We start from the raw sequence: 27,035 nt of genomic DNA, 5'->3' as shown, positions 1-27,035 counted from the left end.
CACCTCTTCCCTTTGCCCTCATTGCTGATGCTCACCCATGGTTAGGTAATATCACAGCAGTTCTTTTTAGTTTAAAAGGATCAAGGTACTTTTCGAACATGCTTTCCTTCTCTCTCCCAACTATACCAAATGCAGCAGAGACAGGAGCCACCCCAAATTTCTCTTGTGTTGAAAGTGATCCTTAGGGTATTGATGTATTTTTTAATCTAAAAATTTAGAAATACTTATTATCCTATTTTTCTACCAAAGATGACCAAAATTAGCTTGACCAGAGGCAGGTATGAGTGGCCTTCTGAGGGAAGAATATGTAGAATGTACCATTACTAGGGTCCACGTTTCAGTGTCCCTGATTCCACTCAAACAACCCATCAGGTATAAGAAGCCAATTGATGGCTTCCAAAATCTTGTTGGCTTTTTCATGAGTTAATGAAAGTAATGGCTACTATGTAGTAAGGTTGACCATAACTATATGTAACTTCTTACTTAACATTGCCTAGTCTCTCTCTCTCTCTTTTTTTTTTTTTTTTTTTTTTTGCGGAAGTGGGAACTGGCTGGATGAAGTTAAGTAACTAAGGAATTGGTCAAAAATGGCAAAGAGGCCAGATATGGTGACTCATGCCTGCAATCCCAGTGCTTTGGAAGCCTGAGGTGGGAGGATCACTTTAGGCCAGAAATTCGAGACCAGCCTGGGCAACACAGCAAGACCCCATCTCTTAAAAAATAAAGAAAAGAATTAGCTAGACATGGTGGCATATATCTGTAGTCCCAGCTACTTGGGTGAGGTGGGGGGATCACTTAAGGCCAGGAGTTTGAGGCTGCAGTGAACTATGATCACTCAACTGCACTCCAGGCTGAGCCACGGAACAAGACTTTGTTGTCTCTCAAAAAAAAAAAATGGCAGAGGTCCGTCTATCTTCAGAACCCTGGATTTTTCCAGTACTCCACACTTGACAGCCTCTCAAACACTCAGGAAGTCACTTTGTCCTCCCACGCAGCCATCTCTGTGTTAGATAGGAAACGAACAAATCTTACGAGGAGTAGTTTAAAAGAAATCCTGCTTCAGGTGTCTTGCTTGTAAGTGTTTACCCCGTACTCCCAAACACACAAATACAACAGCAGGATCTGACAGGGCATCAATCCAAAATAAACTTTCAGGGCTACTACAATAGCTTTGGAAATAAGCCAATAATTATATTAGCATTACATTTAGCTTCTTGATCTCTCCTAGGAAACTTCTTATTAAACAATGAGATGGGGTCAGTGTTATGGACCTTTGTGTTTATGCCTCCCTAGAAGTTTTTATTTTTTTGTATTTGACCTTTTCAGCCCAAAGACTTTAACCGTACGGATCATTTCTCAGTAGCCATATTCACCATCCACCGGATCCTCCCCCCTGACTCAGGAGTCTGGGTCTGCAGTGTGAACACAGTGGCTGGGATGGTGGAAAAGCCCTTCAACATTTCTGTTAAAGGTAAGTTCATTTTCGAGAAAAAGGGATTGTGTCCTTGATGCACTATGTTTTTGTATTGCTGCTTCTAGACAGAAATGTATGTGACCACTAAAATACCTTTGGGGTAACTTCCAGGGTACTAAGCCTTTAAAAAATTATATGCATGAAACTAGAGTGAAGAAATTAAGAGTATGAACTGTGGAGTCACACAGCCCCAGGTTTGATTTTGTCCCTAACAGCTCATAATCTTGTGGGTGGCCTTGACCAAATGAAGTTACCTTTTTGAGTCTCTCTCTATTTGTAAATGAAGCATAATTTAGGTACCTCTTAGGGTTATTGTGAAGCCTTGTTAAACACATAAAATACTTGGAGTTGTGTCTGGCACAACATATCTGGTAGTGATTATATTTCAAAAGAAGGTTAGCATTGCCGTTGTGACTTCCTATTCATTATTGTAGAGAATTATTTGGAGAATCCCTATTTTGAGGATTACTCACTTAATAAGAAGCCCAGGCTATGCTATATAATTAACATGAATGTCTTTTCACATTCAGGGCTGTGGGCATTTTTCCTGCTATAAATTAGTATTTCAAAATTCAAATTAACCTGAGTGTTTGTGTGTAGATTTGTGGCTTGAGTTGAAGAACTAAAATGGAGGTAAGTCCACGTTAACTTGGCTGGTGTACATAGCTACAGCAAGGAATTTTAAACCCGCAAGTTACTTATGCACCTGTTTAGACAAGAATACCTAACAGCTCTCTGGCATATATTCTAGGAAAGGCACTCGGCCTACATTACTTGTAATTTCTGATACATTGTAAATGCTCTGTAAATAGTTGCTATCCTGTATTGTTTAGAGAATAATGACAAGAAAGAAAGTCTGTACATGTTCAGACACAATTTGTTTTCTGAATATTTTTGATCCACAGTTGGCTGATCCACAGATGTGAACCCACAGATACAAAGGGTCAACTTTATACAGTAGCGCAGATTGTAAGCACAAATCTTAGTATTAAACCTGGATCTCCTGACTCCAAACCCAGCACTATCTCTTCTGGACCATTTTGCTTTCTGAGTCTCATGTGTTACAGAGGAGGAGACTGTGGGGTGACCAAAGTTGACTTGTATTTGGCCCCCTTGCGTTACTTCATTAGTAATCTCTTGAGAGATCCCAGAGGCAACTTCTATAAATGAAATGCTGTAAATACTCAGAACACAATCTATTTTTTAAAGGCCAATAACAACAGTAGCATAAATGCAACCCCACAGATTTGGATTCTGTGCCCTGAGAATCCATATGAACCACCTCAGAATCCTCCTCCTTCTTATTACTTTTGGTTATAGGAAACAGCCCAAATCTGTTTTATTTGGTAGAACATTCACATGTTCAAGATAATTTCTTGCATCTTGCATGTTCTTGGAAGAAAGGAAATGATATGCAGACAAGAAAAATCACCCTACTTTTAAGCTTCTGGGAATGTTGGCTATCCATGGACATACGTCCAAAACAAACCATGTGAATACACAGAAGAGTCACTGGGTCTAGTTTTTAGTGTGTAGTGAAAGACACAGCACACAACATCAATGTGTAGAAGCGTCTCCAGTCCTAAGTCACTGCTGTCTCTTTGCTGTCACATTGACTGGCAGCCATAAAATGTAAATAGCCATTAGGGAATTTAATCAATTTAATCAGCATCTTTTATTATAGTCTTTACGAAAACAGATACTAGGCTTTAACACCAGTGTACATATTGGTACAGTCACTTTGGAAAACTGGCAACATGTGTTAAACCTAAACATTTACTTACCCTGTGAACCAGCAATTCCACCCCTAGGTATATGCTCAAAAGAATGGCTGTATTATGTTCAAAAAAGACATCTTCAAGAATGCTCAGAGCAGTTGTATTCATAGTAGCCCCAAACCGAAATTAACTCAAATGTCCATCAACATTAGAAAGGATACACAAATCACAAATTATAGTATATTCATATGTATTAGTTTGCTAGGGCTGCCATAACAAAATACTACAGGCTGAGTGGCTTAAGCAACAGGAATTTATTTTCTTATAATTCTGGAGGCTACAAGTCCAAGATCAAGGCATCAACAGAGTTTATTTCTTCTGCGGCTTCTCTCCTTGGCTTGTAGATGGCCATTGTCTCCCTGTGTCTTCACAGGGAGATTAAATTAGGACACAGGTACAGGGTCTTCCCTTTGTACCTGTGTCCTAATTTAATCTTCTTATAAGGACAGCAGTCATATTGGATTATGCCACACCCTAATAAACTTATTCTAAATTAATTACTTCTTTAAAGGCCTTATGTCCAGATACGGTTACATCCTGAGGTACTAGGGGTTAAGACTTTAATGTGTGATTTGGGGGGAATACAATTTAGCCCATAAAATCATGCAGAGGAATATTAAACAGTAATAAAGAAGAATTAATTTCTGCAACAGTATGGATGAATCTTGCAAACACGATAACCAGTGAAAGAAAGTACATGCTTTATGATTCCATTTATATAAAGCTAAAGAACAGGCAATACTAATCTTTAGTCACAGAAGTCAGAATAGTAGCTACCTCTAGGTAGAGGATATTGACTGGAAAAGGGCACACAGGTGCCTTCTGGAGGGCTGGGAATATTCTCTATCTTAATCTGAGTGGTGGTTACATGGGTGTATACACAGGTAAAGTCCCTTGAGCTAAATACACTTAAGATATTTGCACTTTACACTATATATGTTCCATCTCAGTAAAAATGATTAAAAGGCAAAAAATAAAATGGTAGATTACTAAGAGGAAGCCTTTGTAGCAATTTTTAAGCCCTCATAAAAGTATCACAGACTGACATTAATGGCTGTAATAAAATGTGCATCTGCTGGTTTAAAGGGGTGGCCTTATTTTATCATACAAGGAAACATTACTTGAACAAATTTACTTACAGCACTGCCCTCCTTTCTAGCCTAAGTGAAATGTGTACTCAGACTTATCTAACTTAATATTGGCACGATCTGCCTCCAGTTAGGGGATACTGCTTCTTACTGGCTTTATTATCCTGACCTTGGACAACTTCCTAAGTCGTCACTTAGTCAATAGAATTTACTTTAGGCCTATTATGTTTCAGCCCCTGTTCTAGGCACTGGGAATAGAGCAGTGACTAATACAGGGGGAAAAAAACTCATCATGGAGCTTACATTCCCACAGGGAGATAAACAGTGAGCAAATAAATAAGTAAAATGTACAGTTCACTAAAATGCTGAGTGTCTTGGAGAAAATTAAAGCAGAAATGGGGGTAGAGAATGCTGGGGCAGGGCTGGAGTGGTGACTGTAATTTTAAATAGGGTAGTCAAGCCTTTTTGAGAAGATATTTGAGCAAAGACTTGAAGGTCATTTCTAAGGAAGGTGAGCCAAAGCATTGAGACAGAAAGAAAAAGAAAAATTACTGAACATTGCAATGTCCTCTGAAATCGGAAAGGTTCTGCATTGTATAATACACACTCTTGGGGAGGAAAAACAAAACGAGTTATGCATTTCTAAGAAGGCTGGGCCAAGGGAACTATAGAGCTCATTGGAAATTCACTTCACAAACAATAATTCAGCACCTAGTCGGTGCTGGTGAACAAACTACACGGTCTTTGCCCTATTGGAATTTAGAGTGTAGTGTGGTGTTTCACAACCTTTTTATTATCATCCCACTAAGGAGCTCTTTTAGAAATTTTATTCCAGAACTATCCCTCATCACCATAAAATTTTATTATCACAGATGGACTTTATATCTCTTTATGTACTATGGCTCTTCGGCGGGCTGCAACCCATCGTAATATCTAAAATTTTTGCATCCTCCAAGAACCAGTTTTCATTGTTTTTGGGGCATTGTCATCCCCATTGAGAATACGTGGTCTTTGAGATGGGGAGATTGTTTTAGATTATCTGAGTGGACCCACTCCAATCCCTTGAGTCATTAAAAGTAGAGAAACTTTCCTGACAATAGTCAGAGATGTGGTGGTCAAAGAAGGATCAGAGAGGCCTTATGTTGTGGACTTTGAAGGGATAGGAAGGAGCCTTGAGCCAAGGAATGCAGGCCGTCTCTAGAAGCTAGAAAGAGCAAGGAAACAGATTATCTCCTAAGCCTCCAGAAAGGAATACAGCCTTGCTAATGCCTTAATTTTAGCACAGTGAGACCCATGTCTGACTTCTGACTTCTAGAAATGTAATGAATTTGTGTTGTTTGGCTGAAAGACATATATATATATAATATAATATATATATATATAATATATATATATATATATATTATATATATATATATATATATAGAGAGAGAGAGAGAGAGAATGAATGAATTATGATCTAGCAGAAAGACCAATATCAAATAATCATACTACAAAGAGTAATAAACTCTAAAAATCACCATGAAGGAAAAGTAGAGGTTCTGTGAAAGTATACAATACCTTAATTCAGTTTCTACGATAGCCGCCTGTGAAATATTCACATCAGAGCTAAGAATTAACTGGGAGAATAATGGGAGGTGGAGCATTCCTTGCAGAAGAGGGACATCCACAATCAATCTACAGAAAGGAGGTTCGTGCTTTGTTAGTTGCATGAAGTGAAAGGTCAGTGGGACTGGAGGGTACTAGGTGAGGGGAAGAGGAAGCTGGAGAGTGGGCAGGGGCTTAATCACTCAAGGCCTGGCTGGTCATGGTATGAATTTTTGATTTTATCCTACATGTGATGAGAATCCACTGAAGGGTCTTGAGCAAAGGGGCACATTTATTTTAAGGAAGCACTTTGAGGATAATGGATTGGGGAAGCAAAAGCAAAGCAGAGAGCTTAGAGAGCGGGTGATCTCACTGAGTCTGAGCAGAAAACTTTAAGAGGACTTTGTTGGACAGGTAAAACACATCTTCTACCTCTACCTAAGAACAATCATAAAACCTCAAAGCCGAAGGACTAATCTGCCTTCTGAAATTGTATTTAGTTCTTCCAAAGCCCCTGAATGCCCCAAACGTGATTGACACTGGACATAACTTTGCTGTCATCAACATCAGCTCTGAGCCTTACTTTGGGGATGGACCAATCAAATCCAAGAAGCTTCTATACAAACCCGTTAATCACTATGAGGCTTGGCAACATATTCAAGGTAAGCTTTGGACAGGATAGACGCCAGCTGGGGATGTGGCACCAGAAGAATTATTTTTCTCCAAATCTAGAAATTCCCTTCTCTCTGCCTCAATCCTCTACACCAAGGTGGTGGCTGTTATAGAGGTTTCCATTTCAGAGCATTCAAGAGAGTGCAGGGGGCCTCTGAGCTCTGGGGCTAACTTTCTGAAGTCACTGTGTGCTCTGGAACACAGAACCAGCTCACACCATGAGTTACTATCTATATCAATATTTCTTTCTGGATCTCCAGTCCTGTTTTTAATTATTCTATCTTGGCTGGTCATGGGGAAAGACACTTGTTTACGCCATGAATATGGTAGCAGGAAAGTCCAGAGCCTGCTGGAAGGGCAGAGAGGCTTAATCTCCCTAAATTCTGGGGGTGATTGTTGCTGCTGTATTGAGTTGTTTATTCCTTTTCTCATTTCATGTCTTGCCCTGTCCTGCAGACCCTTAACACAGAGAGATTTTTAAAGGAATTTGAACCTGCAAAGTTTGGGCTGTGGCAGACTGGAATGGGCTCGGGGGAGGACAAGGACCAGCAAAGAGAGCTACAGGTCCCTCCCTTAACTTCCTGAAAGAAAAGAATAATTGAACAAAATGTGACAAAATGCCAAAAGTTCATGAAAACAGTTGAATTTATTTTGAAACACAAATTACAATTAATATTTGTTGTATGATAATGTAAAATCACAATTTTAAAAAGCAAAGACAGCATTACCAGTGACCATGCTGCTTCAATTGGACCATCCTGTAAAAAGACCTACCACTAACATGCTTCTAGACAGCATGTCCTCCTCCGCCCATACTTTTGTCTTACTATGCCTATGATTTCCTTAAAATGACCCTCTATTCTCTATATGGAGATAATTAAGAAAACTACGGAAAAAAAAAAGAGAAGAGGAGGAGGGTTTTGGGCTGAATAACACTGGCTGACCTGGGTAGACCGGATAAAATGGTATTATTACTGAGTCCTTCACATGCTATTGTAGATTCTATCAAAATTCAGAATTCCAGGGATGTCAGGCTGATTTGCTGAATTGCTGTTTCCAACATCAATGGAAGGTCTTTTGCTGTCGTATGGTGGTAATAATCCATCACCTTTTTCTACAAGTGGACATCCACAAAGTGGTCTTCTAAGAACTGTTAAACACATCCCAGTTTTTTTCTTACCAAGTAGGAGTTTATCATATGATAAGGCAGAAATTTATCTTGGCAATATCCATGGAGAAACAGAGGCTGACTAAAGCAAGTCGGTAAGGAGAAAAGAGGCAGACACCATTTGTTTATGGGTACTATTTTCAAGGACTTCAGAATGCTTCATTGTAATAGTCTGACCATTACAAATCAGTTTTCTGGTCATTTTGAGCAAACCTCCTAAGCATCTTTTTCTCTTGATAGCTTGATTGCAATCAGTGTACATACTTGAAAACAGTAGCAATTAAATTATTTTATTCTAATCGAGTATTCCCCAATCTGGTATTCCATATAGAAGATTTGTGAGGTTTTAGTCTACAAATGAAAAGACAAAAGCACCAGAGCAGAAATGTGTCAGTGGCACAGAAATATACACTTTAATGTGTACATTGTAACCTGGAAACATTTCAAAAGCCTAATTTTCCTCATATTAGGAAGGATGAGGCCTTGACGATGGAATTGCCTCTCTGTTTCACTAAGACATAGTTTTGAAAACCGAAAATTAGTTCACATCACAATAACAACAACCCCGGCTTAAGGAATGTAAGAGAATGCCAACTTAAGTTTCCTGGACGTTTTCTCTTCTCAGTGACAAATGAGATTGTTACACTCAACTATTTGGAACCTCGAACAGAATATGAACTCTGTGTGCAACTGGTCCGTCGTGGAGAGGGTGGGGAAGGGCATCCTGGACCTGTGAGACGCTTCACAACAGCTTCTATCGGTCAGTGGAAGCCAACAGGCATTTATTCATGAGCTGGGTGGGAGGGGGAGGAAGGGGAAAGAGGAAGGAAGACCAGGAAGGGTGGTGGTGGGTGAGTGGGTGGGTGGGGATGGAGGTGGCAGGAGTTTGCTTTTGAATGGGTGGGAAAGTGACAGGAAGGCTAGCAACTTCAAGCCAAACTGTTCCTTTATTTGGGTTGGACTCCTGGTCTGTCTCCCTGGGAGAGGAGGTCTGCAGCACTCTGTAGGGACAGAGAAGGAAGCAGATGAGCCTTCAGGAAGGCAGGGCCTCCCCTAGGAGCTGGGATTTACACAGCAGCAACTGTGCTGAGCTTCGGCTCCTGCATTTTACCACTGGCTTCCTGTTTCCATCTTGAGGGCCCAGACCAGGCTCTTGCCACAGGCATATTTCAGAAGTCCCAGTTTATTTATTTTCAAAAATAATTTCTAATTTTTCAAAGTAATTCATGTGCAGAGTCATGACATCAAATAGAATAAGAAGCTTTTATCTAAAGAACAGCATTCCCCTGCTCCACCCTCCACCTCCCAGTCCTGCTTCCTATAGGTAGCCACTTTCATCTCCTTAAGCTATTTCTTATATTTACCTCCCTTTTCTAAATCAGTGGTTCTCAAACCTAAGTGTCCATCAGAATCACTCAGAGAGTTTGTTAAAAGATATTTCTGGGCCTCATCCCCAGAGTTTCTGATTCAATGGTTTTGAGGTGAGGATGGGGCCCGGGTTCAATAATTTGCATTTCTAGTAGGTTCCCAAGTGATGCTGCTGGTCCTGGGTCCACGTGTTCTAGATAACATGTGTAAAATTATTTCTTGATTTATCAGTGGTGTTTGGTATTGACTGGCCTTCTATTGCATTAATTAACTTTGTGAAGCCTCCTTGATGCTAACCTGACCTCCAGCTTTCTGTTACCCAGGTACCCTCCATTGAAATACTGGAGCGATCTTTTGTAAGGTTCCATTCCTGGTTCTTTGAATTGTTCACTGTGTATAACCATTCTGTTACTATCTCTTGGTCAGTGCTTTATACTTTCAACTTCATATATATTTGATTTATATCACCTAGGAAAGTAAGAATTATCATCTTCCCTATTTTATAGATCGAAAAATAGAGACTCAGAGGACTTGGTAAGAGTAAGATGCATCACCATACTAAATCTTCAGGCTTCATATCTTTGTCTTTTAGAGTCAGGATCTTGCTCTGTCACTCAGGCTGGAGTGCAGTGGTTTGATCAACATTCATTACAGCCTCTATCTCGTGGGCTCAAGTCATCCTCCCACCTCAGCTTCCTGAGTCGCTGGGACTGCAGGCACACCACCACATCTGGCTACTTTTAAAAATTTTTTCTGTAGAGACGGGGTCTTGCTTTGTTGCCCAGGCTGGTCTTAAACTCCTGCCTCAAGCAGTCCCCCAGCCTCGGCCTCTCAAAAGTGTTAGGATTACAGGGATGAGCCACCACTCCCAGTCCAGGCTCCATATCCTTTTGTTTCACCAATTATTATTTCTACCTAGAATCCCAAAGGCACCAGCTTATTATCCCAGTTCACAAATTTGCCTGTGTTTTACTCCATTTACTACAAGTAGAAGGGTATGTTATGATTGAGTGAAAAAACTAGGAAGAACATCCACTTCTCTTCTGCAGAGATTATGCACCCTTCACAGAAATATCCTTCCTTCACACCACCCACCTAGTTTTTATGTTACTAGCAGCATCCTTAAAGAACCAAATGAGACTCAAAAGCTACTCTGAGGCTTATAGAAGCATTACACACAAGTAAGAAATGGCTTCTTGGGGACCCTCCTGGTTGTGAATATAAAAAATAAACCCAGAAACTATACAGAGAGGAAAAAGGGACCTCTACAACCGTGACCCAAGGGATCCCTGATATGTCATCATGTTACTGCTAAAAGGCAAATGGTAGTTAATTCTCTCTCAAGTCACTGTTGGTGAGTCAAAAGGGGAAGGTCATAAACTGACTCAGATGGAAAGTATTTATGGAACAGAACATAAAACACTTCACAGCCCCACACTGTACTGTCTTCAGCCCTCAGAATATGTTCCAGCCAGGAGGTCTCTCAGAATATTTCAAAGTAGTTCTCAGGGGTAGGCGGGAAGGGAATTATTGAAGATTCTTCTTTTCCCATCATTTGAATTTTGCTGATGTTTGCTTTTCATTTCATCTGGCAATTGCACTGTTTATGTGTGTTGATTGAGATGGTGAAGGCCAGGGAGTCCGGGAGGGGAAGGAAGAGAACACTTTCTGAACATATTGCAGAAAGGGGCAGACAGGGAGGCGTGTGGGGTCATCATGTTCCCAAAAGGAAGGAAAAGGGGAAATGACTATTTATTGAGTTACTCTTCTGTACCAGGCACAGGATTAGGAGGTGTAAATGTATCCTCTAAAATATCAACTCCCCATTCTCCTTTGTCATTGCAAACCTGCCTAAACCACTCTGGGTGGCTATTTTGGAGGTTAAACTTCAGAGGTTAACAAGAGGAGATGGCATCACCTTTCTCCACTTGCAAAGGTTACAGAGAAAGGGCCATCAGACCTTTTGCATAATGCCAAGAAAATGCATGCCTAGCTGCTGGTTCTCACTAGTCTGAGGGTAGTCAGAACCAGGCTGGTGGGACTTGATTCCCAGTAGATGGAAACAGACCCTTCCTCTCACCTCGAACCAAGAGTAAGAGCAGTGTTTCTCAACCTTTTAAAAAAAAATGTATTGCTCATCCCCAGTGAGCTGTTTCAGATACGTTTGTCCTAGTAGATCCTGCCTCCCGTGAAATTTTAATACCACAGATATGCTCTTTATCTGTTTCTGTATTATGGTCCTTTGTAAACAATTGTAGTAATCTGAAATTTTCTCATACACTAAGAACAAATTTTTTTGCCTCGTAGGAGTGATTGTGTCCCTACTGAGAATGCATGAATTAGAGGATCTCTATCCTACATTTTGGAAGGACTTCATATCTGGAATTTAAAAATCAATTTACTGTTATAAACTGAAAACGCACTATTTCCTCCTTTGTCCAGTGACATAAGACATCTTGAAAGAAGGAAGGGAGGGAGGAAACCAGTGTTAATAGAGCCCCTAACACCTTCCAAGCATTTTCGCATCCATTGTCTCACTTATTACTCCTGAGTCTGGAATATGGAGATTTGAATTTTATTTTACAGGTGAACTTGGAGAGATTACGAATTTGCCCGGGGTTGCAAAAGTAAAGTGGCATGTTCCTGTCTCTCTGATTTTAAAACCCATATTGCTTCTATTCAGTGACGTCTTGGTAGCCCAGGCTCCTGTGGGTGATTATGGCCAGGCATCACGTAGTCATAGCGGATACCTTGATGTGATCAGAGCAGGAATAGGCCTGGCCCTGCCACCACAGCTGTATGATTTGTGAAATTCTTGCTAAGGGGAAGGAACCCCTAAATTGCTTTACAACGTATTGCTCAAAATGGTAACAAACGGTAAATACTCGCCCATAATCCCATAACCTTGGCAAATCTACTGTTTTGATTTTTATCAGTTTCCTTCCTATCCTTCACCATTGTCGACATAACTTTTACCATGCCTACATGTACTGGAAGTCTTTTTATTGGGCTTTCATACTTTTCCTAGTGATCTATTTTTCCACTGAATGGCTATATGATAATTTATTAAAGCAGTTTCCTATTTTGAGTGTTTAGGTTTCTTCCAATTGTTTGCTATTATAAATTATGTAATGAGTCATTTTGGTAGAAAGAAAGTATCATATGGCCGCTTGCTTGTGTTTCTTTGATAGCTTATGAAGTTGTATCTTATTCTAGAAGCCAAGGTTACTCTTAAAAGGTGCCCTTTAGCGCTGTCATTGCCTCCACCCTTGTATTAGTCTGTACTTGCATTGCTATAAAGAAATACCTGAGACTGGGTAATTTAGAAGAAAAGAGGTTTGGCTTTTTACCAAACCAAACAGTAAAAACAGTAACCATTGGCTCATGGTCCTGCATGCTGTATAGGAAGCATCTGCTTTTGGGGAGGCCTGAGGGAGCTTTTACTCATGGCAGAAGGCAAAGTGGGAGCAGGCACTTTGCATGGTGAAAGCAGGAGCAGAAGAGGGAGGGGGGCGGTGCTATACACTTTTTTTTTTTTAACTGTTTCATAATTTATTATTTTTCCATGGAAATTATTTAACATTTTCTGACAAAGCTCCTGTTTATTTTTTATTTTTATTATACTTTAAGTTTTAGGGTACATGTGCACAACGTGCAAGTTAGTTACATATGTATACATGTGCCATGTTGGTGTGCTGCACCCATTAACTCGTCATTCAACTTTAGGTATATCTCCTAATGCTATCCCTCCCCCCACCCCCGACAATTGAACAATGAGAACACATAGAAACAGGAAGGGGAACATCACACACTGGGGCCTGTTATATACTTTCAAATGACCAGATTTCATCAGAACTCACTCGGTGTCGGGAGGACGGCACCAAGGGGGATGGTGCTAAACCATTCATGAGAAGTCAACGCTCATCAACCAATCACCTCCCACCAGGCCCCACCTCCAACACTGGGGATTACATTTCAATATGAGATTTGGGTGGGGACACTAATCCAAACTATGTCAGCCGTATATAAAAATAATGATTTTTCTGGATTCTCCTAGGACTCCCTCCTCCAAGAGGTCTAAATCTCCTGCCTAAAAGTCAGACCACTCTAAATTTGACCTGGCAACCAATATTTCCAAGCTCGGAAGATGACTTTTATGTTGAAGTGGAGAGAAGGTCTGTGCAAAAAAGTGATCAGCAGAATATTAAAGTTCCAGGCAACTTGACTTCGGTGCTACTTAACAACTTACATCCCAGGGAGCAGTACGTGGTCCGAGCTAGAGTCAACACCAAGGCCCAGGGGGAATGGAGTGAAGATCTCACTGCTTGGACCCTTAGTGACAGTAAGTAATTCATGCTGCTCCAGCCTCATCTGAGCAATTAGGGGCTACCGCCATGCAGACTTAGCTAACATCACTTCAAGACTATTGGAAATTATGAAAGAAAGTTGTGAGAGAAGGCTAATTAGTGCCCCCCACCTAATCATTTTAATAACTTGCAATATATAACATATATTTGGATTTGCAATAATTCAGGCAGGTCTGTGCTAAAATTTACCTTCCCTTGGTGTGCATTTGTTTATTTAGTAAATTAGTAACAAGAAGAAGGTTTTCTAGGGCTTGTTGAACCATTTATGGGGTAGTTTTGAAGAATTATCATATATCTACATGTACACAGATGTCAGTTAATTCCAGATGGGTCTTTCCTAATCATAAAAACCAAATAACTTTGCTTGAAACCCCTTGAAAACAGGTAATTTTAAAAGTTAAAAGATTTATCTAGGAGTAATAAAATCACTTTTTTTCCCCAAAGTATTTTGCATTTCAGGCTTTTCTCTATTTCAGATTGGTCATTTAAAATTAATGGGAATTTCTTGGATTTCTTTGTAGTATTGAAAGTCTATTCATTACTAAGCAGAGAGTTTTATTTTGATTCACTGAAATTAGCACTGTGTGCATTTGGAACCCTTGGAAAGGTAAACTATTTCTTGGCCACACACAACTACTACTGAAGTCAGGATCATGTGGTCTATGGCCTTACCACCCTGAACACGCTGGATCTCATTGATCCTGGAAGCTAAGCAGGGTCAGGCCTGGATGGGAGATTATGTGGTCCCCTTGCCAGCTCCCAGAGTCTGAGGCTATCTTTGCAGCTGGTTCTCCACTTCCTCAGGAACAGGTGTGGAAGCTGGCTCAGTGCTTCTTTGGCCACTCTTTTATTGCATCAGTGACTTATGAAAGTCTGAATTGTTTGTCAGTGTTTAGGGATTCTTCATATATAATGTTTAATTCTGTGAAACTTCCAAGGTGCAAAATCATGCTAAGAGTAACACAACGAACAATCACATTCCGATCATCCAGAATTAACAACTGTTAACATTTTGTCTTTTGTCATATTTGCTTTCAGCATTTGTTGTTGACTTACGTAATAAACCACTACAGGTGTATCAATATCTCCTGCAGCTGTTATCCCTATTCCATTTCTATTCCCCTCTCCCAAGAGACAACCAAAATTATGAGTTTGTTAAGTATATTTTCATTTAATGTTGTATATATATATTTTTGAGACAAGGTCTTGCTCTGTTGCCCAGGCTGGTGAGCAGTGGTGCCATTATGGCTTCTGCAGCCTTGGCTTCCTGGGCCCAAGCAATCCTCCCACCTCAGCCTCCTGAGTAGCTGGGACCACAGGCACACACCACCACACCTGACTTTTTTTTTAAAATTTTTTTGTAGAGATGGGATCTCCCTATGTTGCCTAGGCTGGTCTGGAACTCCCGGGCCCAAGCAATCCTCCCGCCTTCGCCTCCCAAAGTGCTGGAATTACAGGCATGAGCCACTGTGCCAAGCCCAGTGTTCTATAATTTTAATATCTCTGAAAGTATACACATGCATACATATCATTCTTCATTTTTTGAATGAACATTATGAATTTTATCCATGTTTACTTAGCTTTGATGCATGTAATTTTAACTTCTGTATAATATTCTATCTTATGAATGTATCTTGTCATTCATCCTCTCCCTTTTAGAGGGAGATGTAGGTTTTTTTCATTTTTTACTATCATGAACAAAATGCAATGCCCATTCTTACGCATGTCTCCATGTGCACAGACAGGTGTGAGAGTTTTTCTAGGAACAAGTCCAGTGGTGGAACTCATAGGTTGTTTCCCTCTGAAGTGGTCAGTCAGTGTGTACTATGTTCAGGCGTGTATGAGAGTGCCATTTTCCTTATACCCATCTCTATGTCTATATCCTTTCCCTATATCACTCGATAGTGTCACACCTTTTTACTTTGCATATCTCAAAAGCAAAATATGATGCCTCATTGTTAATTTCAATTTTGATTTCCTTGATAGCTAGCAAAGGTGAGCATCTTTTTATGTTAATTGTTCATCTGGATGTCCTCCTTTTTGATACTTATTGATACCCTTTGCTCATTTGGAATAGGTTGTCTTTCTTACTGATTTGTAAAAATTATTTGTGTAATCTAAATACTTTGTTATGTGTATTGCAAATATATTCTCCTAATCCCTTTATTGTAACCTTGTTTGTGGTGGCTTTTAACCCACAGACACTTGACATTTTGACGCAGTTGGACCTGTCAGTATTTGCCTGTGTGATTTATACTTTTTGCATTTTGGAATTATTCCCTATCCCAAGGTCATAAACATAGTCTCTGTGTTTTTCCTAGTAGTCCTAGTGTTGTTTTGTGTATTTAGGTCTTTAAGATATAAGAATGTTATTTTGGGGTACAGTATATTTTAATATTTTTATTCACATATGGCATGTCAGTGGTCCCAGTGCCACGTATTGAGTAGTCCCCATGGTGAGTTGTGATGCTTTCTGTATCATGCCAGGTTCTCATATTCATTTTGCATCTATTTCTGGATGTTCTGTTCTCTTCCATTGATCTGTTTGTTCCTGTACCATTTCCAGTATATTAACTATAGACTTGTGAAATGTCAGTAACTGTGGGATGAATCACTATTTCCTATTTCAAAATTATCTTAGGTGCTCACTCACTATTCTACGTAAGTTTCATCCTCATTAGAATGATACTCTCTCAAAATCACACTATCAGTATCATATTTATAGGATTAAACAAAAACTAGTTAATAGTCACTGGGAGTCGACTTGCCTTGGATGATTGTATGAAGTTTGATGGAGGGTCAGTGCTGGTGGTGGTAGTAGGGACGTGAGATTGGCAGGGTAGGAGTTGATCCCTATAGGGTCAGGAAATCCGAGGAAGGAGGATGTGAATGAGAACATCTCATTTTTACCTGAAACTATTTGTTAATATGCTGTGTTGTCACTGGCTGATCATGTATGTTCATAAGTAAAATTAATACTGCCAGTTATAAAGTTTGTATTGGTTTCCAGCCTAGCAATTCCATCTGGTCCAGGGGTAAGAAGTGGAGTGAATTAGATTTGGCGTGTCACCCCAATCATATGTTAAAAATAATATATGTGTGTTATGTTTTCCTGTTGGAAAACATTTACATGGGGAGTATTTGACCCTTACAATGACTTTTTGAGGAAGGCAGAGTAAGAATGATTATCACAGTTAACAGATGAGGAACCTGAGGCACAGAGGAGGGTAAGTGACTTGCCCAAAATTATGGAACTAGTATGGCATGGGGATTAGGATTCTAATCCACATTTTAGTTCTGTTTTTCCCCCCACCATGCTACAAATGTCTTCCACTTGTCTCTTTGGATGGGCAACCCACTGCTTCAAAGCAACTATGCTTCTAGAGTTTCTTTAAGTAGTGATATCCCATTTCAAAATTGTTTAAGGTCTGATTAGTGTTTCCTAAAGCATTTTAGAATCTATTTCAGAGTCACCCAGAGAACCTGCTAAAATGTAGATTGCTGGGTCCAGACCCACTGAATTTAAATCAAAGGTTTGTTGAGCTATCCCTAAGAGTGACTCCTTTCAGGCATAAAATGGATAAGTTGGTAGATGCAAATTTATGATTTTTAGTTGGCACAAAAATTATATTCATTATTTTTCTAACAAGCATCTAAAAGACACTGCTGTTTTTTGTGGCAGGCTTAGAAGACCACTGGTTTATTAAGTTGAATTTTTTGAGCCACAGCTATACCAATCAATATTAACTATGCGATCATACTAATCTGAAAATGTTGGTATTTCTATTACCCCTTCAATCTCCTGTGGGAAGAAAGGCTATTGGATATTTTTATAAAAATATACAAAAGACTTGGTACTGGATGTAAAGAAAGTTAAGACATACTGTTGATTAATTGTGATTTTTGGATACTGTACCATCTGCTAGACATAGAACATAACAATCAGATTTGGAAGGTTTTAAATCCAATACCTAATTCTCATAAATTGCCATAGTCCCCTAAAGAGTAACAAGGGCGAGTCAACATAATGAAAAGAAGAAATTTAAAATAGAAAGGATGTACCTTGAGATACTTCTCAAAGGTTCTAATTTGTTTATAAGCAGTAACTTTCATGTGGAAAAACAATGGTGTATGGAATAAAACAGCCTATGTCTACTATTCGCCTACTGGGACAAGTACGAATCCCTTAAACTTTCGAAGTCTCAGTTTTCTCATCTCTAAAATGTGGATCATAAAAATCTCAGTACTGTGGGGTTATACAAGTCAAGAGAGTGTCTGCATATGGAAGCACATTGTAAATAGCCTCATAAATGTAAGGTACAGTTACTATTAAGGACAAGAGCTCAAATCCATTCTTTTCCTGGATCAAATAGGCTTAGCCTTTATCGGGTCGCGAACTTCCCTTCTAGCCTGTGCCCTTTAGAGTCTGAGTGAGAATGTAGTGATGATGCGGTGCCTGTCATCTTCACATGTGGAAAACCTCAAGGCATCTCTTTCTCATCCTGCCTGTGTCCCTGAATGGAATGTGATTCCACTTTTCCCCAAATCCCTATAATACTTTGTCTACTAAAAGTTATTAGCACATTTTCTCATGTATACACTGACCTGCCTGCTGCTCCATAAATTTAAGGCAAGGACAGACCACATGACACTAAGACTATATGGACTACACAGCCAGACTGCCAGGAGTTGAATCTTGTTTCTTCTACTTAACAGTAGTGTCACCATGGCTAAGTCACTTAATCTCTCCAGACCTCAGCACTTACAGAAAGATTGCTATGAAGAGGAAGTGAGTTAATATATACAAGAGCCTAGATCAATGCCTGCCATACTGTAAGCTATATAAATGCCAGCCCTCAGAAGCTTTCCATTCTTCCCAGCATCAAGAATAGTAAGTACAGGTTTGTGGAATAACAGAATTTCTAAGGCCTTCATTTACTGTCAAGATGACAAATAGATGATGTGTTGCCATTTCTCTGTCTGTGCCACTCTTTCAAGTCTGCATGGAGTCCTGTAGCCACTACCAATTGATTGGGATACCATCTGAGAAAACATCTGTTTGCCTTTCATGGTTTATGAGCTGACATGAACTCTATCTCAAAAGCATAATGATCTAAGACATGGTAGTGTATCTTAAGTGAATCTTTTTTCTTTTTAATTTCTAGTTCTTCCTCCTCAACCAGAAAACATCAAGATTTCCAACATCACACACTCCTCGGCTGTGATTTCTTGGACAATATTGGATGGCTATTCTATTTCTTCTATTACTATCCGTTACAAGGTTCAAGGCAAGAATGAAGACCAGCACATTGATGTGAAGATAAAGAATGCCACCATCACTCAGTATCAGCTCAAGGGCCTAGAGCCTGAAACAGCATACCAGGTGGACATTTTTGCAGAGAACAACATAGGGTCAAGCAACCCAGCCTTTTCTCATGAACTGGTGACCCTCCCAGAATCTCAAGGTTGGTTGAATGCACAGGTATTTACATAGGATTACTGTGCAGCCCTATAGGCAGCTGGTTTATCAGGACAGGCCTGTGAGATGAAAGCCTATGAAAGGTCGGTGGTTGAATGGACATATACAGAGAGGTCCTTAATATCAAAATGCCTCTGAGAAGGATCCCTGTTGGTCCATTTTCTATTGTTAAACCTTAGAATAGATCAGTCTATCAGCATACCCCATCCAGCAATCTAAGAAGAAAGCTCTGAGGAATATGAATTTTAACTCCTAGGAGAAAGAAGAATGTGGGAGCTGCTTATAGAAGGCAGGCTATGCAAGAGCTCCAGTAGGAGGCTCCAAGAACCATGCTCCATTCTTCCTCAAACACTCCTTTTTTAGCTTGGATGACACTGTGCAATTCTGAGTCTTCTTCTACTTTACTGATGCAGGTTATTAGGTCTCCGTGTCCACCACTAACCCCAACCCCAGAAAGAGTACGTGCTTTGAGCTAGATAGAGATCCTCTCAGGATGCCATACTGGTGCCCACCATCTGTGATTGATAAGGTCTGTTGAGTGTAATTAAGTGAACAAGGGTCCCATGTGGGTGGAGCTGCAGCGAGAGGATTGACTTCAAGTCTGTGCAGAGGCACCTCCCGGCTCTCTGTGTTGTGTACAATGTGTGCCAGAGAATGTAGATGGAGGCACGTTAGAGGCAAGTTTTGAAAATTTATGATTTGGATTACAGTCTGTTTTTAAAGAAAATACTATAACTAAATCTGAAAACTTGGTTTTCTTGGAGGATTACCTAGGCCTTAAGAAACAAAATCAAACAAGTTGCTTTAACAGTGCTGATTCTTTGGAACATTTTTGAAATGTTCAAGGAATGAAGAGTCTGACAAATATAGAAAATCATGGTTTTCAGGTCACACTCTTAGTGAATGCCCCATTTTTGTAATTACTTGTGTTTTGGCGAAATGTAACTTCCTAAATTCAAGCTATACATAAAATACCAGAGAAAAATTTTAAAACAAGACAAAACCAAAAGTTTCTCACTATTTTAGACATCTCTGTATCTGTACATATATAGAGATAGAAGAAAAGATAAATGAGAAGAGAGGGATTCTTTTAAGAAGACGGGATCATGTTCTGTGTGCTATTGCTAATAAAAATATATTGAGTTTAATTTTATTTAAATTTAAATAAGGAAAAGAAATAGATTTGACCATAGCCTTTAATAGTTTATTTTGACCTGAGCCCTACATTTAATTTTTCCTCTGTATTTTCCTGTCTTCCTCCCTCCCTCTCTCTCTTCTTCTATTGGGTATCATTAGGTTTTCTTCATTAACTCTTTAAAACAAGAAAAACAAAACAAAATATCGGATAGACTCTAAGCTTTTCGCATCATTGAACTTTAAAGCATTTCTAGGTGGGGAAATTGAGGTTTAGGGAGGTTTAGTCACTCTCTCAAAGTTATACCTCTAGTAATTCTCCCTGTTATTCAACATTGTTCATTTGCTTGGGATTCTACTTGGAAATAAAAGTTGAACAAAGGACAACTAATGATTAGCATATTGCTAATTGTAACAGCACTTTTGCATTTTTTTTTTTTTTTAAATGTTATTACAACCCTGTGAGTCAGACTCATCTCCACTGAGTTTGGAATATAAATGAGTAGCCTGAGGTCATGTAGTGGTTAGGTGGCAGGCTTAGGGCTGCTGTTAAGTTCCCATTACACTGCGTCTTCTCCCACTTACGGTGTGGGTCTGTTTCTCTATGTAAACTAAATTACTCGCTTCACCTCTGTCTTCCTGCACAGCACCAGCGGACCTCGGAGGGGGGAAGATGCTGCTTATAGCCATCCTTGGCTCTGCTGGAATGACCTGCCTGACTGTGCTGTTGGCCTTTCTGATCATATTGCAATTGAAGAGGGCAAATGTGCAAAGGAGAATGGCCCAAGCCTTCCAAAACGTGGTAGTGTCTCATCTTCCTACTAGCTAATAAGGGCAAGTCCAAGTACAGGCAGAACCTTCACTTTAAAGATATGGACTAGGAAATTTACTTATATATTTGCCTTAGGCAAGCCTCATCTTCTCTTTGGCTTTCATGATGAAATGGGAGAAAAAAAGTATGACTTTTTAATTTCTTATCCAAACCAGAACAATTTTAAGAGTGAAAAGGGTGCTCTTAGTAAATTATGCAGGAAACTAGGTCTGTCCCTGCCTGCTGAAATGAGATGTATGGTCATCCTAGTAATAAGTCCCCAGAGATGATATCTTGCAATACCATAAATTGAACATTTTTGGTAAGGAAGGACAGAGGGTAACCAGACCTCAGTGAGATAGGTAATGACGTATTATATTAGACAGGTTTTCCTCACATTTGCCTATTTCCAGTTCCCATTTCTTTCTAATAAGTCCCTCAATCTTATCACCCCTCGTATGTATAAGAATTATATATACCTGTGTGTGTCTTCCATTCCTGTGTACCCTCGTCTGAAGTCAGAGTTCCTGGCACTTGGTACTGCCTCATTTTTTTTTTTCATCTAGCAATTCTAACCAGTAGCAAAGGCCTATAAAAATCACACTTTACCAACAGGCATCTTATTTGAGTTCTTTTGGTATACTAAAGCCTGAAAATGTATCTAGTTTGTGGGTTCAGGCCCTGTAAAATTAATTTGAATCAGACTTTATCAATTCTGTATATAATGCATTGAGTGCAGTGATTCAAATGAGGTGTACCCCATGTGCATGAGTCCCCAAGCTTCCCTTCTGTGGAGGACAAGAGGAACTTCACTATCTGACTCCATGCCACAGCTGGCTCAACTCAGGCTGTCGCTGGAGAAGAAGGGCCAGCAAGGGGGTTGGAAGTGCTGGACGCTGTCAAAATACCAGTGCTTTTTCATGGTAGCACCAGCAGCTATTTGAATTCAGGAGAAAGAGATACTGTGTTGGGTTTGGCTCTAAGCTTCGGTCATCCTGTGGCCAGAGTGGACTTATGGATTCTAAGCCTTACTACGAGAGAGAAAGAGTGTGCACTAAAAATAGAGCAGGATCAAGATAATGCTAAGAAAGCTCTCACTGAGGCACATCCTGTGGCTGCCCCATATAGGCTCTCCAAGTTAGTTTCCAAACCAGAACTGAACACTTGTTCATTTCACAGCACTTTAGGGAACTCATGTACAACTAACACAAGGATGGCAAACACATGGCATATGTACTGTTACTCCTTCCTCCATCACCCTTTACAGATATTGCTAATCAACAAGCTTTTCTGGGGAGGCCCAGAATTGTGCCCGTGCAGCCCTGTGGGCAGCTGGTTTATCAGCGTAGGCCTGTGTGATGAAAACCTATTTCCCTTTCCAGTCTATAATTAAATATACTATTTTTTCATCTGGTGTGGATGCCAACCAGAAGACATTATGCCCCTTAGAATTATGAAAAATCCTGACACAAAATGATGAAATAATTATTTTTTTCCAGAGGGAAGAACCAGCTGTGCAGTTCAACTCAGGAACTCTGGCCCTAAGCAGGAAGGTCAAAAACAACCCAGATCCTACAATTTATCCAGTGCTTGACTGGAATGACATCAAATTTCAAGATGTGATTGGGGAGGGCAATTTTGGCCAAGTTCTTAAGGCACGCATCAAGAAGGATGGGTTACGGATGGATGCTGCCATCAAAAGAATGAAAGGTCAGTGGTTGACCAGATAGAGTCAGCATTGCATGAGGGTGTGGAGAAAACCTGATTTCCTGCTGATTCTTTCCTCTGTGGTCTTACAAAAAATTGGCATGGTATCAGACATAGCTGTTATTTGCAACTGAAGATTATGCTTCCTTTGAAGTTGAGCCTGTGATAATCAGGATATCAGTACAAAGGCAGGAGCCATTTAAACACCATTGTCTTGATTCATTGGGATGTGATACTATAGATTCTTGGTCATATACAGCTAACTTTTGGGGAGCATCATTGTTTCTCTTAAAGCAGTGCTTCTCAAAATTCAGTGTGCATCAGAATCACCTGGAAGGCTTGTTTAAGAACAGGCTGTTGGACCCTACCCCACAATTTCTGACTCAGTAAGTCTAGGGCAGGGCCAGAGAATCTGCATTTTTCATTAGTTTTCCAGTGATGCTATCTTGTGGGTTTGGGGACCACATTCTGCAAACCACAGTCTTCATAGGTTAACTGTATATAAGTTCCTGGGGACACTGTTAGAAATGCATTTACTTGGGTTTCTTCTACCCCTTGTTTGACTGCATCTGAGTTTCTTGGGTAGCATATGAAAATCTGTGTTCTTAAGTGGCTTTCTCAATGGTTCCTCTGTACACTCAAGTTTCAGAGAAAACCACTGATTTAAGGTCATAAGAACTAAATCTTTTCCAGCTTCAAGACTGTTTGGTACCTACCCATCTAATAATACTTGATAATAAATATCTTCAGAGAAAGCAGAATGACTAGTTCACTGGCAAATTAGCTAGCTGTCTTCTCTTCTGTGTGAAAGAGCAGTTTGTGTTAAGACTTGACTGTGAGGCTGCACTATTGATTTTACAAAATACAGGCTTGGAATGTGGTGCATTAAAGCAGAGAATGTGACGAACTATTATCATTGTGGAGCTCCATCTTAAGAGCTCTCTAAGGATGCTGGCAGATTTTTTTTTTGGACCACAATATTGAATCTATGATGAATTACCTCTAAATCTTATTAAATCATCTCTGCTTTCTGCATTGTTAAGAAGACTAACAAAACAAAATATTATCTATGATTAGAAACAGCAATATGTTTCTTTAAAAACAATACAAACTACTTGCAAAACAGCCAGAAATCCCTTTTCTGTTTTGCTACTTTAGTCACAGGAAGTTTTGGGGAGCAGTGAGGATAGTGAGAGAGGAGAGGGGTGTAGAATCTTACGAAGGCAGTTTTTATTGGGATCTATTGTGAGCCTGATTTTCTGTCTTGTGCCCATGTGAAGAGGGAAAATAGCTTAATAAGGCACCAGGGCAGATACATCCTGCAGGCAAAGCAGTGCATCCAAAGAACGGCAGTTACTGAAGTAAGCAGACAACCTCACTATAAAGAACTTCTTTAAAAAAAATATTCCCAACATATTGACTCTCAATGAGGCTTCTGTAGTATGAACAGAGCACTTGACTTATGAGTACCATTAGCCCCTCATGAGACGATTGTCACAGTTTCTAAGCATGAGCAGCCATGTTTATGGCCACCAGCACCTCACTTCTACCCTTGCCACCCAATGTGTTTTTTTTTTTTTTAAAAAAAAATAGTAATAGCTCATTGTCCTGGACTCAAGACTGATCAGTTTATGGACCAACCAACAGCCTTCTCTTCATTCTGGTGCCTGGTGGGTTCTCCATGTGGTTAAAGTGCTAGTGGAGAGACAAGGCAAAAAGAATAGAAGCAGATGCGACTCAGTTTCCTGATTCCCATGCAACTTCCATAAGATACCATTTGGATTTGATTTGTTTAGCTCAATCAACCAGATTGAGTTGTAAAAAAATAAGTTACAATTAATGAATAAAGATGCATGCATTATTGGTGATGTCTCATGGAAACTTTGGTTCTATGCCTCAGTTGTCTCTGGATGGTAGATTTAGCTGGAAGAGCTAAAATCTAAAAGATGATACAGCTCCACCTCTACCAAGTCATTTACCTGAGGATCTGGGAGTTTAAACAAGAACACTTTAGAGTAGTGGTTCTTATCCAGGGGTGATTTTGCCCCTGGGGGCATTTGGCAATATCTGGATACATTTTTGATTGGCTATTGGCATCTAGTTGGTAGAGGCCAGGATGGCTGCAAAACATCTTACCATGCACAGGACAGGCCCCTGCAAAGGAATTATCAGCCCAGTGTCAACAGTGCCAAGGCCGAGAAACTATACTTTAGAGTAATCTCTTTGGTTGTATACAGTTGATGGTATCTGATGACTGAGGGTACCTGAAGGTTCTTAGGGGGGCAGGACGGGACAGCTGATTCTGAAAAGGTGTAACAGAGAAGAATCACAACCCTTGACCTTCTTCCCAGAATATGCCTCCAAAGATGATCACAGGGACTTTGCAGGAGAACTGGAAGTTCTTTGTAAACTTGGACACCATCCAAACATCATCAATCTCTTAGGAGCATGTGAACATCGAGGTAAGATGCTCTTTTCCTGTCTTTCCTGCCAGAGTTTTTATAGAAGAGACAAATTCCATATTGATATAAGGAAAGATAATGATCTTAAGAATGTTGCCTATTTTTTTTAAAAGTTGAATCTTCTATCTGAATGTCTGTCTAGTCCCATTTATAGATTGTGCTGTGGTTTGCCTTGTTTTTGGAGGGAGGTGCCGAGGCTGGACTATTTAGCCTCTGATGTGGTTCAGCCATTACTGCCCAAAGGTATTCATGGCTCCTACCTGCCTCATCCTTGGCCATGCAGAGGTTTTCTCCACTACCACTACTATTATAGTAGGGGTGCCCCCACCATCAGCTTCTTAATTGCCTACCTTTACATTTTTCCTGGAAACCCAGGAAATTGGTATTCTGAATGTTAAAAGCCATGAATGCCAGCAATCTACTGTAATATGAAAACTAAGGATGGTTGGATTTTAAAAATAATTATAAGAAGCTTTCATGCGATAGTGCTTTGTTTTCATCCAGAATGCTTTAATGTATAATACAACTATCCTGTGTTGCACATGCATTTAAAGTTAAATTTATGTTATTAATTCAAATGTTTATTGAGTACTTTCTATTGTAATGCATGTAATTACTGGTGAGTGAGTAGGTAACAACAAAAATCTTCTATGGGTTTACCTCTGCATGCTGCATGGCCTTGTAGTTCTGAATCTCTGCTTAAACTTCATTTCTCACGGAAAAGTTTGCTCCCACAAAAAGCTCCATGCAGTAATTATTTACAAACTTGACAGCCTCTTGTTAACTTTGCAGCACAAACACCAACAACAGAAAAGAGACTACTTCCATTTCCTCAATTTATTAAACTAAAAATACTGGTGCTTCAAACAATTTATCATTCTATGATCCAATAAGGGTGTGATTCTGAAAGCCAGATTGTGTCCCTTAGGTTAAATAATGAAGTAATGACATTTATTTTTTGAGCTACTTCCTGAAAACAGTAATCAGCATGGCACAGGAGTATAAATGAAAGTTACACACACACACACACACACACACACCCTGCTGTCCTTGCTGATAGCACTCCCACAAACATGGTGTTCTTAAAACCCGCCTGACTTTCTGTACAAACCCTACAAATGACACAGTACAAAAGGGCAAGGATTCCCTGGATGCCCAGGGAAAGTGGTGTTATGACAGGAAGCCAAGTGGCCGTGGTGGACAGACTAAACCAGTTTTCTGGAAAAAGGCTAAAACTACAAAGAAGACTGTGCTGAGGCTTTAGTGTTGACCCCACTGCAGATCTAAGAGAATGCTGGCTCTTAAGGGATCCAGGTACTTTGCACTAGGAGGAGATAAGAAGAGAAATGGCCAATTGATCCAGTTCTAAGTTTCATCTTTTGTTTTATTCTGAGGACAATAAAATCTTGAGGTTATGTTTACTTCATTTGGTTGCGGTTGGTCTTCCGGGAGAGAATAAACCACGATATTAATGCAGCTTCCTTGGTGGGAAAAAAAACCGCAACAACAAAAATATATCCCTTAAAATTTTGCTTTGTCATCACATTAGCACATAGTTGGCTCTTAAAATTTTAAGATAGGCCGGGCGTGGTGGCTCACGCCTATAATCCCAGCACTTTGGGAGGCCGAGGCAGGCAGATCACAAGGTCAAGATGTTGAGACCATCCTGGCCAACCAACACGGTGAAACCCTGTCTCTACTAAAAATACAAAAATTAACTGGGCGTAGTGGCGCATGCCTGTAGGTCCCAGCTACTCGGGAGGCTGAGGCAGGAGAATCGCTTGAACCTGGGAGGTGGAGGTTGCAGTGAGCTGAGATCGCGCCACTGCACTTCAGCCCGGGTGACAGAAGAGACTCGGTTTTAAAAAAATATATATATATATGAATATATGTATGTGTATATATATGAATATATATGTGTATACATATGAATATATATG

At 39.9% G+C, this 27,035-nt stretch overlaps 1 protein-coding gene across 5 annotated transcripts in view; it reads left to right on the top strand.

Moving 5' to 3' along the window:
- The window catches only part of TEK (TEK receptor tyrosine kinase), a 124,164-nt gene that overhangs the window by 78,184 nt on the left and 18,945 nt on the right, over window positions 1-27,035 (top strand). For 2 of the 5 annotated variants that reach the window (XM_003263990.3, XM_003263989.3), the window contains 8 exons: window positions 1,327-1,471; window positions 6,428-6,589; window positions 8,393-8,527; window positions 13,193-13,477; window positions 18,668-18,967; window positions 20,763-20,917; window positions 22,426-22,636; window positions 24,985-25,095. In XM_003263990.3, coding sequence (XP_003264038.1) covers window positions 1,327-1,471; window positions 6,428-6,589; window positions 8,393-8,527; window positions 13,193-13,477; window positions 18,668-18,967; window positions 20,763-20,917; window positions 22,426-22,636; window positions 24,985-25,095 — 1,504 coding nt within the window. The remainder of the gene's footprint in view (window positions 1-1,326; window positions 1,472-6,427; window positions 6,590-8,392; window positions 8,528-13,192; window positions 13,478-18,667; window positions 18,968-20,762; window positions 20,918-22,425; window positions 22,637-24,984; window positions 25,096-27,035) is intronic. The other 3 variants (XM_030817596.1, XM_030817595.1, XM_030817597.1) reach the window with 2 other exon arrangements.

This window comes from Nomascus leucogenys, chromosome 8 (assembly GCF_006542625.1).
Source record: "Nomascus leucogenys isolate Asia chromosome 8, Asia_NLE_v1, whole genome shotgun sequence".
Lineage (NCBI taxonomy): Eukaryota > Metazoa > Chordata > Mammalia > Primates > Hylobatidae > Nomascus > Nomascus leucogenys.
The sequence above is the reverse complement of the archived record's forward strand: the minus strand, read 5'-3'. Positions and strand labels throughout refer to the sequence as shown.